The sequence below is a fragment of the Melanostigma gelatinosum genome, assembly GCF_949748355.1.
Source record: "Melanostigma gelatinosum genome assembly, chromosome: 8".
Classification (NCBI taxonomy): domain Eukaryota; kingdom Metazoa; phylum Chordata; class Actinopteri; order Perciformes; family Zoarcidae; genus Melanostigma; species Melanostigma gelatinosum.
The window spans coordinates 26,199,646-26,211,393 of record NC_136641.1 but is presented as its reverse complement, the minus strand read 5'-3'; the positions used below and the strand labels follow the sequence as shown (position 1 = coordinate 26,211,393).

Here is an 11,748-nt window from a genome sequence, read left to right as displayed (position 1 = left end):
ATAAGAAAGTTCCATTAAAAACAAACGCAGGTTCACGTCGGTCACGTGAAGAAGCACTTTGATGCTACGACACAGATTCTACGATGTTTCTCTTCACACTGGGTGCTCGCCCTCTTTGGATCACACAACTCCAGACGTCCCCCCCCCCCCCCCCCCCTTCGAAAACTGGACAATTATTTAACCAAAAATATGTACAGATAAGAAATAAAGAGTGAGTAGAAAGCGATGATCGGATGAACGTCAGTGCTGCGTTTTTAAAGTAAGCTGCAAGCATGAAGTCAAAGTGTTTGAGTGCACGTCGGCGGGGGAGAAAAAAGGGGGAGTACGAAGATGGCACACGTCGTTTTATTTACTTTAAGGCCTTTTAAGGCAAAGCACCCCGGAGACAAAAGTGCTGTGCAGTTTTTCCGTACCCCAAAAAACAAACTGTCGACGCTCCGCCGATCCTCTTCGGAGGGTTCATTCGGTCGGTTAAAGTCCAAAAAAATCTCCCTTTTTCCTCCCTTTCTCCCGTCACAGCAGGCAGGCGGAACAGAAATGGTGTCACCCCTCCCTCCCTCCCTCCCTCCCTCCACCTCCTCAGCCTCCACTGGAACTTCCTTCTGAGGGGAAAATGGCGGACGGGAGGACGCTGGAGAAGGTCTGTGCAGCGAAGGGGTGGACACACCGGGGAGGGAGTGGGTGTGTAGGGGAGGGAGGGAGGTTAGTGGCTTTAGTGTCCATCTCACAAAGTGGGGGAGGTCATGCCTCCCTCTCTGGGTGAGAGAGATGTGGGTGAGGATGGTTTTGAGGTCCGTTTCCTTCCAGTGATCCGGTTACAACCACATCGGCCGTCTTTTCCTCAAACTGTCTCCTTCCTCGGACAAAAAGAAGTCCTTCAGTCGCTTCCTCTTCAGTCGCTTCCTCTTCAGTCGCTTCCTCTTCAGTCGCTTCCTGTAGTAATTAAAACAAATACATAAATAAAAGCGTCACCTTGAGAACAAATCTTTACCGGTGGGAGATGCAGAACTCATAATTATGGTTGTTTTCATGTTTCCACCAGAGACGATTATGATTCATCTCCTTTCAACGACTCGGCCTGAAAGTGACGTTTTATTTGGTCACATTGAGGATAAGTTGAGTAACTGAACCAACTGTTCTGATATCAGAGCATCACTGTTTGTGAATGGAATTTCTTTAAACAGATTAATCGAGAAGATAATCCGCAAATGAATCAATGATGGAAATAGTTAGAAACAACATGTTACAAACTGCTGAGTCACTGATTTATTACTGTTTGCGTCACATTAAAGAAAAGAAGATTACCTTCAGTGGGATTCACAGTTGTCAGTGTTGTTGGCCTCCTCGGCTTTTGTTGCGACGCCGCACACCTTCTCCTTGTCCTCCATCTTCACCTTCTCCACCGTCTTCTCCATCATCTCCTTTACCACCATCTCCTGCTCCTTCTCCATCATCTCCTTCTCCTCCACCACCGTCTCCTTCTCCATCTCCACCATCTCCACCATCTGCTCCTTCTCCACCATCTTCACCTTCTCCACCAGCTTCTCTTTCTCCACCATCTCCTTCTCCACCACCTTCTCCACCACCTTCTCCTCCCCCGTCCCTCCCCCTGTGCTCCGTGGCTCCGTCCCCTGTGCCGGTTGGGTCCGGGGAGCAGCAGCAGCGTGTTCGAGCCTCGGCAGCGACGCTTTGGTGGAGAACCAATGTCGCACCAAGTCCGCCGCTAAACCGCAGCTCTGAGCCAAATCCTGCAGCTGAGCACAAAGAACAGATCCGTGTTTGTGTTTGTGTGAGACCTGCAGAGGTTTGACTAAAAACACAGCGTTACAAAAACAAGTGCAAATCTTTGCTCTGTAGTTAAAAAGGTGTAAAACTAAAAGCAACCTAAACTGGTGAACTATTTGCTTTGAATTAGAGAAAATGAATCTAGAATCTAGAATCCATGACACGTGAAACTATCATCAGTAAAGCTTTATCTGCTCCTCGGGGTTCAGTTGTCTGAGGAGAATAAACGGTACTCGTCTGTGGATACCTGCGACTCCTCCGCGCTGCCGTGGGCGTCGTAGTGGGCCTGGAGGAGCTCCGTGTTCCCCGTCTGGAGGTCCTCCTCCAGGGCCGTGGTCTGGTGCTCCTCCAGCCACTTCAGCTGGCCGTTCTTCTGCACGTAGCGGCAGTCCCCGAACCAGCGCACCACCTCGGGCCGGGCCAGTCCGGTGGCCGAGAGCATCTCGTCGTACTGGGCGGCGCTGGGCCACTGCGTGCGGGCGTAGACCTGTTTGAGCGTCTGCAGCTGCTCCGCCGTCTTCTTCCCCCGGACGGTCGCGGGTTTCGGGGATTGGGACGGTTTGGGCGTCGGGGTGGAGGAGAGGGACGGTTTGGGGGTGGAGGACGGGGAGGACGCCGGCGTGCCGTCCAACGCCTCGCCCTCCGCCTTCCCGTTGGCCTCCGTCACCTTGAGCATCTTCAGGTTGATCTTGATGGGGTTCACTTTCAGTTCCCCCGAACTGTCCTTCTGCCTCTCCTCCCCGTCCACCTCCGTCTCCTCCACCCTCATGGCCCGCTGCGCCTCCTCTTTCTTCTTCTCAGCGGCCGCTTTCTTCCTCCTGTCGGAGAACCAGCCGTGGATCTCCCTTCTGGTCATCTTGGTCTCGGAGCGCAGTCGGTCCACTTCCTCTTCTGCCGGGTCCGGGTCCTGGACAAAACTGGCCTCTAGTGCCTTGACCTGGAGGAGAAACGGGAAAGGACGAGGTCAAAAACACCAACCTGAAGAACCGAGAGGACTAAAAAAAGAAATCAATCCTCTGTAAAAAAAAAAAACTACATTCAACTTCTTTCACACGATGCATGCCTTCCCCTAAATAACTTCAGTTGATCAATCCATGTTGTGATCACATGACAAACCGCTCCTCACCTGATGCGGTTCTCTCTCCTTGTAGCGGATCGCTGTGAAATCCGGAGAGGGAGGTCTGGGGAGCCGTCGGGACGGCGTGGTGGGAGAGGTGGGAGTCCGCGGTGCCGGCGGGCTCGGCGGCGCCGAGCCGTGCTGTGGCGTTTTCGGCCCCTCGGACAGATCGTTGCAGCCCCCCGCGCCGCTCGACCCGCCTCCGGACTTACCCGACCCGCCGGAGCGCACGCCTTTGAGGTTGCGTAGGTGGTAGCGCCGGTCGCTGAACCACTTGCGGACCTCCCGCACCGTGAGCCCCGTCAGCGAGATGAGGCGGTCCACCTCCTCCTGGTCGGGGAACTGGCTCGCCAGGAAGCTGTCCTTCAGCGAGTTGAGCTGCTCCTGAGACTTCTTGCCCTTGTAGAAGCTCGGGTCCAGGAACGCGTTGACGGGCGTCTGAGGATCGGACGTGCCGCTCGGAGGCGCCGCGGGAGACGGAGGAGAAGACTTGGAGGCCGGGGAGGACGCCTCCTCCATCTTGACGTCGGGCTCGACGTCCTCCGTGCTCTTCTTGTGGCCGTTATCTTTCCTCTTCTGCACGTCGCCGCCCGTCTTACATTTGCCGTCTGCGGTGTTTTTACTCTCTTTGTCGTCGCTCTTCACGGTGCCGCCGGTGCTCCTGACGTCGGCGCTCTTTGCGTTTACGTGGCTGCTGACGGTGCTGTCGCTCCTGTTGGCGTCTGCGTTACCGCCGCTGTGTTTACCGTTGCTAACCTTAGCATTAGACGGATTAGCGCTCCCGAGACTGAGGTTGATGACGCTGGCGTGGCTGCTGGTAATGATGGAGCTCATTCTCCCGCTCCGACTGCCGCCGCTGCCGATGACGCGGCTCCCGGTGCCGCTGCCCAGCGTCCCCACCACCACGCTGACGCCCTTGTCGGCCGCCAGCGCCGCAGCTGGCCGCGCCTGCATCGCGGGGCGGGCGGCCGCCTGGGGCTTCGGCGTGACGGCCAGGGCCACGGGGGAGCTGCTGACCTGGAAGCCGTTCGCCAACATGGGCTGCGTGACGATCACCCCTCCCTGGCTGACCAGGGAGCCATGTAGGATGTGAGGGATCCCGGCGGCCCCCAGCGACGCCGGCAGGACAGTGATGGTGTGCTGGAGCGGGCCGTGGTGACTACGGGTCTGGCTCAGCGAGTTCGAGGGTCCGGTCTGGATGATGGTGTTGAACATCTTCCTCCTGGCCTCCTCGATCTCCTCGGGGGACCAGCTGATGCCCTGCTTGAGCCTCTGGGCCGTGAACCAGATCTTGATCTGCTCCTCTGGGAACTTGGTGACCACGGTCAGGTAGCAGAGCTCCGCCTTCGTCGGGTACGGGAACTTACTGAAGGAGGTCTTCAAGAAGGAGGAGGAGTCCATGGAGGCACTGTAGGTAGGGATGCTGCTTAGAGGGATCATCACCTGGGAGGAGAAAGAGATTATGACTTCAATTCATCTTTAAATAAAAGTTCAAAAGCACTGAAACACAAAGAATAAATCAGATCAGTTACCTTGGGGAGGTTTTTGGAGGTGGAATACGAAGCGGAGGAGATATTTGAGGAGACTGTGATCGGTGTGGATTGATGAAGGCTCCTGTTTTGAACCACCGATACCACCTGGAGGGAACAGGAGTCAGAACAAAATAACTCATAAAGCTCCGATCACACGCAACACCAATGTCTTCCTCCTCTCTTGTGGGTCGCGTCACGTTTCTGAGACGAGCATAAAAGTGTAAACATTCAGCTCCATGCAGCCAATTGAATTGAGTAAGAGGCGGGTTTTACTTCTTCACCACTTCCTTCCTGTTCTGGTGCCGGCGGACATTGGCAGCATTTTATAATTACCATGAACTACATACTCCTTTCCCCTCTCCTCCTCATCCAACAGCAAGAGCTGGACGTCTGATTACACAAAGGAGGACAATTCCTTTATAAATGCTTTACAAACAGGAGTCTTAAAAATATACATTTTACGAAGTAGTTCACAGGAGATTCAACCTTTCTTTCTTCATCATGCATGTAATACTGGACTTGTTTCTTTACAGGACTTGTATAAAGGCAATAAAGTAGCCCACGAATGTGAGATATGGCGTTTTGCCGGTTACGCTTTCTTTGTCCGCCCTCTGGTGTTTTGGAGAATAAAGCAACGAAGAGCTCGCTACGGTGCCAAGCGAGGGCACGAACAAAGCTTCAGTCGAGTAGAAACAGACGGGATGAACCTCCACCCACCTGCGTGATGGGAGTCTTGAGCATCGGTAACGCTCCGGAGCCGTTGACGATCTGGATCGCCGAGGGCAGCGTGACTTTAGTCGTCCCGTTGTGGACGATGGTGGGGACGCGGGTGACCGTCACCGCCGCCTCTTTCCTCTCCGTCTCTCTGGAAGCAGAGACGGAGTGTCGGTCGGCTGCCGGCTCCTCTGAGGCCGCGTGAGACACCGCTATCCGCTTGGACTCCGATTTGCCCTTCAGCATCCTCATGATGGGGGTTTTGGTGATGGAGATCTCGCTGTCCTTCCCCGTCTCCGCCCCCGACAGCAGAGTCTGCTCCACCACCGCCCTCCTGTCCCTCCTCCTCAGCTGCAGGGACGTGTTCAGCGTGCTGGGGTGAACCCGGGCGTTGTGCAGCGCCAGCCCCTCGAACTTGAGAGCGGAAACCCCGCAGCTCACGCACAAGAAGCCGGGGTCCGCGCGGAAGTCCGGGTGCCCCGAGTACACGTGGTCCAAGAACAAGTTCAGGTCGTGGGTTTCAAACTCACAAGGCTTACAGGTGTAAGTGCCGGCGCCATCTTTGACGGCGTCCCCCGCCTCCGGTTTGGAGGACTCCCCCGAGTCCGGCGGGCTTTGCCTGCCCACTCCAGAGATCCTGGATTGACGGAGAAGACCCGGAGAGTCCCGTTCCACCTCAAGCGGCCGTATGATCTTGCTGGGGATCATGCAAGGAGTCGTGGACTTCCTCTTGCTGGCCATGGTGGGACCTGCAGGGCTGTGGGTCGAATGGCTGAGTGAGAACGAGGGTCGTTTCTGGTCCACTATAGACCAGACGTGGGGGGAGGAGGCCGGCGAGACATGTCCGAAGGTCCACTCCTAGTTCACGCTGCGATGTTTAAAAAGGGAGAACCTGGAGAAGAGAGAGAGATGTTCAGTACAAACGAGTGGGACGGGCTTCCTCTCAGCAGGAAGAACATCAACAGCACAGGTGACGGTAGTCGGACCTCGTGAGGAGATCCAGGTGAAGCCTTTAATTGAATGCGTTAATATGAGACACACTCAAGGCTCTCTATCATGCTCAGTTCTTCCTCACTGACGGCTCTTTGGGAGAGCTCCTCTCCTGCCCCCGTCTTTCCCCTCCCCCACACGACTCGGCCTCACTTCCTCGTTCAGACCCCCCCCCCCCCCCCCCACGGGGAGAGCACACGCTGAGATTTATTTTGGAATAAATCCAGCACCTCCGTAGCGTCACATAACTACTAGTTTGTTGAATGTGCAGCGTTAAGAGGTAGAAGTCTTCTTGTGTGACCGGCGCCCACCACAGAGAAACAGACCTGGATGAGAATGTGACTCTTACAATCCTCACCCCCGACTTTCTTTTGTGTCCACACAAAATGGTGAAGCTTCCTGTGGAGTCGTCGTCTCCCCCCCCCCGACAGAGGTGATGGTGCAGTGTTGGAGGACCGCTGTAGGGCAATTATCTCCCCAATCACTCTGCAACGACGTGACACCTCAACCACAGAGCAGCAGAGGCCTCGCAAAAAGTTCACGACTCAGAGAAGTTCACCAGGAAAACAGAAAACTAAAAAACAATCAAACTGAATGCAGCTTTTCTGCAGGCAGAACTAGAGTAACCTCACCGTTGCCGTGCACTAACAGAGCGGTCCAAACGTGCTACAGCACCGTCAGCTGACAAAAAAACAAAAACAAGACAATAATTCAGTATCTGTGGCCGAAAACAAGCCGTCCAATCGTTTCATTCAGTCTGAACGCAACGATCGGACGGCTACCTGCATGTTTACCTGCTCCTAGTCCGCCCGTTCGTCACCACACGCTGCCATGGTAACCGCTGAGAGTGCTAACAGCAGCCATGCTGGTTGTTTACTTTCATAATGATAATTTTGGGGGCGTGGCTTTGCAGGGAGGCCTGGAGGGACGATCTGTTGGCGTTGACGAGTTGGAGGCTTTCTGGATCGATTTAGGAACGTGTGGAGCTAATGCTGCTAGCTGCTAGCTGCTCCCACCGGGGAAGAGTTGGTCTTTAGGTTTAGATCACTTTTGAAAAAAAGACACTTAATCTACGCAGAGTACACTTTTGAAGTAAAGAGTACTCTGTAAAGTGAAGTGTGCTCTGCGTAGATCTCTTCCATCGGCCTGAGGTCTTTGATGCTTCCTCCACCTTTGTTTGGCTCTAGCGGTGGAGCGGTGGTTCTCCTGCATGTTGGATCTTTTACTCTCACTGGTTCCTACAGATCAGCTCCAGCTCTAAACGCTCTCTTGTCGCTTTGCAACATTAAAAAAAGGGTCATGCTCCATTAGCCCAGAACCCCCCCGGCCCTCACAGGACTGGTGTCTCTCCCTCTCTCTCTCTCTCACACACACACACACACACACACACACACACACACACACACACACACACACACACACACACACACACACACACACACACACACACACACACACACACACACACACACACACACACACACCTGAATGATATGAAAACCAAAAACCTTGAATAATAAGCAGACGATTCTTTATGACGCTTGTGATGAAGTTAAGAGGTCGTCTCTCTGTTTGGACCAGAGGGTGAGGGGTTAACAGGCTCAAATGAGGTTCTCTACGGTGGAGCGTGATGCCCTTGCCCCCCCCCCCCCCCCCCTTAGCTGGGGCTGTTGTGCACCCCTCCTGCTCTGCTGCCATTCAGTTCTGCATCGGGGGGCAACGCTCTGCCAAGGCAGGCCCGGTCACGTGACTCCACACAAAGGCTTATGGGTGGCCAGCCTCAGCCATCCATCACGTGGTTCTGTTGGGGTGGGCGAGAGAGAGAGGGAGGGAGGATGGTGGGGGATGGGCAGGCCGTTTTGGGGGTGAGGAGGAGGTGTGGTGGAGGAATCACTGAGGTGTTTCAGTGAGGAATTTTTTCCTCCCTGATATCCCCCCCCCTTCCCTAGCACCACCCCACCCTGCTAACCCCCGCTCTTCAACGCCCCCCCCCTCTTGCTCCAAACTACAATCACAGCCCCCCCCCCCCCCTCGCTGCACTGCAAAGCCTGGAATGTTCCAACCCGAAGCTCTTCAGCCAGTGGATATAACCTGAAGTTCAACACGCACACACACACACACACACTCTGATGAATCACAAAACCACACATCTGCAGATTTTTGGGCCCTGAACGAGGCCACAGACCCCCGCAGGTGAGGACTGCAACAAAGCACAGAAGGTGAAAGTCGAGTCGTTGTAAACGGCCGGCGAGCGTCTCCGGCGTCACGAGACCGAAGACGTGCGGCAGCAACGCCGGTCGACGGCGGCTGCTGTACGTGGAGTTATTTGCATGTGTGGGTTTCCTGTGTGACTGAGTGCAGAGCAGGGAGTCAGGGTGGGGGAGCGCGGCTCTGTGTGTGTGTGGCGTGCGGGGGTGGCTGCCTGCATGCCTGTGTGTGTGTGTGAGGCTTGTTTACTGAGGTGGTGAGGCTGCCATCTTTCCTGTGCATGAATTCATTTATCCTCCTCCTCCTCCTCCTCGGAGTGAACATCTCAGTCTATAATCTATAATAACCCCTCCAGCATGGCGGCGTAGCTTAGCCGCATGCTAGCTCAACTGCTCCTCACCTATATAGACGAAGAACTCAGGTGTGATAAGTGTGGAACAAACGCTCTACGGGGACTGCTCCCATTTTATTTTCTTGCTTCCACACTCTTCATCCCTCCTCCCTCCCTCCCTCCTCCTCCTCCTCCCTCCAGCAAGTTTGGCCCGGGGAGACAGGTCGGCAGCGCCACTGGTGTGTTACTGTCCCCATGGCAACCACCTCCTCCCCCCCTCTCTCCCACCATCTCACTTCCCTGAAGCACATGCGTGTGGGTAAACACACACTCACATCTCCGATGCCACCCCGTCCTAGCGGGGGCTGGTTTTGTTCCACCGAGCGGTATTTGGTATTTGAAGAGTCGACCGGCCCTGCTCCTATTTCAGTGCCTCCCTCGCGCGGTGTTGATGTCTCTAACCCCGGCTAAGGTGTGGCCCCACCAATGGCACGCCATAGGCCCGGGGAGCCGATGGCGTCTGTCTCTCTGTGTGTCTCCCTGTTCGACCCCAGTCCGGACATCTGCTGCCCCCTCACTTACTGCGTGGCTCTACAAAGAGGACAGCATCGAGGGACCTCCACCATACCCGGGAGCCACTTATCAAGTCTGCACCAAAACCTCCTTCGTCATCGATGGAGTCTCTGCTGTGAGAGAAGCAGAGAACCATGTTTACTCCCGCCTTAAAACAGCCTCCTGTCAATCAACGCCAGGGTGACACTCGCGCATCCTGCATGACAAAACACAACACGGCTCCTGCATGTTTGCTGTGCGCCTGAACTTCTTTCTCACAACAATACAAGGGCCACAGTGAGGAAACCTCAGAGGTTCTACGGTCTCATATTTTCCCCTCCTGAGGAGCCACACACACACACACACCCCCCCCCCCCCCCCCCCCCCCCGGGGGTCAGGGGCGCATGGGATGGCTGGCGTGGGTTTGCAGACGGCAGCACTGCTTCGGCCGCAGCCACAGTGCAAAAAAAAAGAAAAGTGGGTTGCTGAGAAGGGGAGGGAGAGCGAGAGAGAGAAAAATGGCGGAGCACCATGCTCTTGTGCTGTCCAACCTAAAATGGCTGACATCACAAGCTGTTAACCAGCCAACCAGAGGCTGCTGCTGCCGGACGACCCAAACGTGGGTCGCTGTGAGGCCGTTTAGAGAATAAATGAAAAGGAGCTCTGGAGTTTGCAGCTGACTTGAGATGTGGAAGTAATATTGTGATCACATGGGAGTCAACACGAGAGAGGAGACGCAAACCCAAAGACCGACGAAGAACCGCTCAGGGTCCATGAAGTCGTCGTTAGAAATCAGATGTGAAGAACGCAGGAAGTGTTTAACCGACTGATCAAGCTGTCAGATAACAAACCTATAAAAAGTGAGGGTGAGAAAGGGGGGGGGGGGGGGGGGGGCTATTGACGAGGCCATGACATCCTACCTGGAATATTAGGAACGTGTGAATACAGACTCGGTTAACTCGGTTCCTATCACCGGTGATGACGGGTCTGCCGTGACGGATCAGAGACGCACCGACTGGGAATGGAAGCGGTGGATTCAGTTGTTTGTCTCTGTTGGGACTCACGTGGACCTCAGGCACAAACTAGCTGTCTGGCTGGGAAAGCTCTGCTCTAATCCCACACACACACACACACACACACACGCACACACACACACACTCTCTAACACTGACATGATGAACAACTGAGACAACAGCTCGCAGACTGGACTAGAACGTGGACTTATTGTGTTTGTTTAGTGAATGTTAAAGGGTCCAAACTTGACTTTAAACCCAAATCTGTGAGGACAACAGCAGAACAAATCATAAATATATGCGTAATAATCAGCTGTACCTCATTGCACTGGTCTAAATAGAGCAGCTCTGACGAACAGTCACAACTGATGGGAGGTTCTAACTTCTTCATGCAGAACATCCTGCAGGTCTGACTGTGACACACAAAGACTCAACATTCTCATTGCTTCGTAGATATAAGACAGTTTATTAATAATAACACGTGAGCGAATCGCGGTATTTTAGTGAAACACACACACACACACACACGCACGGACCGTAACGTCGCTCTCAGAGCGCAGCGGCGTCAAACATTTCCGAAAACGCTGCGTGTTCATCTTCCGCTCAAGTTACGCGGAGTGTCCAACTTAATGGGCTCGTGTGCGCGTTATCGGGGTTTTTGGAAACATTGTAGCTAATTCAGAGCGGAGGATCAGACGAGCCCCCCAGACCTCCACACGCACGCATATAAATATAAATATATAAAAGCACCCCCCCTCCTCTACCCGCTGGCTGTCGCCATTTTAAGCAAAGCGACATGCAGCTGAGCCAACGCGCAGCAAAACAAGGTGTAAACTGGCTTCACCGTAGCTCGCGCAAGTTTGTGAACCCCTCGTGTAAAGGTGCAACGTTAAATCACACTCACCTGTGCGCGTGTCGGTGGACGCGGCGCCGCGTGGGTACATAGAGTTTACAATGATTCGGGGCTCCAGAGGAGGTGTTTCTTTTGGGGGGCTTCACTGATGGGAACTTGTAGGTGTAAAAAAAAAATAGTCCCCCCCCCCCCCCCCCGTGTCCGGCTGCTGGTGGACGTGACACTGGAGCCACGCCGGTTACCCCCCCACCCCACCCACCCCGTATTTCTTTCTTTTTTTGTTTTTGTGTGCGCTTGTTTATTTGGAGTGTCTCTCAGTGTAGAAGCAGGCAGTGGAGGGGAGGAGACGACACCACGGACGTACCGGGGGAAGAGGCGGACACGTGACGCACACGTCACTGACGGTGAAGAGACAAGCTCGAGCTGTGAGTCACGGACATCCCGGTGCGAGTTTGACCCAACGGTACATGAGGGAGGAGGGACCGTCCCGGTCCCGGTTGAACGGGATGTTACCGCTACACTCACACCTGTCCCGCTCCCAGGTGACCTCTCTCTTAAAGAGACAGTACATCACTAACAGAGAGGACTGCGTCCCAAAATCAAAACAAAGTACCTTCTGTTGCATGCAGTTGTTTTCGTAATATATATCTATA

General features: G+C 54.4%; 1 protein-coding gene across 3 annotated transcripts; it reads right to left on the bottom strand.

The window, feature by feature from the left end:
• Positions 1–172: 172 nt before the first annotated feature.
• zhx3b (zinc fingers and homeoboxes 3b) lies at positions 173–11,323 on the bottom strand. 3 transcript variants are annotated; one of them, XM_079273340.1, is made up of 8 exons: positions 11,147–11,323; positions 5,152–6,040; positions 4,435–4,539; positions 2,912–4,345; positions 2,033–2,722; positions 1,431–1,754; positions 1,306–1,394; positions 173–933 (listed from the first exon to the last, which is right to left on the bottom strand). In XM_079273340.1, the coding sequence occupies exons 2-7, from the start codon at positions 5,887–5,889 to the stop codon at positions 1,308–1,310; spliced, it is 3,378 nt and encodes a 1,125-aa protein (XP_079129466.1). In that variant the 5' UTR covers positions 5,890–6,040; positions 11,147–11,323; the 3' UTR covers positions 173–933; positions 1,306–1,307. The 3 variants fall into 3 exon arrangements, with proteins under 3 accessions (XP_079129466.1, XP_079129465.1, XP_079129464.1); XM_079273339.1 differs by having other exon boundaries at positions 1,306–1,433; positions 1,470–1,754; XM_079273338.1 differs by having other exon boundaries at positions 1,306–1,754.
• Between the last annotated feature and the right edge of the window lie 425 nt (positions 11,324–11,748).

Excerpts from the sequence above, each read along its gene's own strand:
- zhx3b (XM_079273338.1), bottom strand. The coding sequence starts at position 5,889 with ATGGCCAGCAAGAGGAAGTCCACGACTCCTTGCATGATCCCCAGCAAG. Across the intron at positions 4,346-4,434 it reads CCTCCAAAAACCTCCCCAAG|GTGATGATCCCTCTAAGCAG; the intron begins GTAACTGATCTG and ends TTCTCCTCCCAG. Across the intron at positions 2,723-2,911 it reads AGGAGAGAGAACCGCATCAG|GTCAAGGCACTAGAGGCCAG; the intron begins GTGAGGAGCGGT and ends TTTCTCCTCCAG.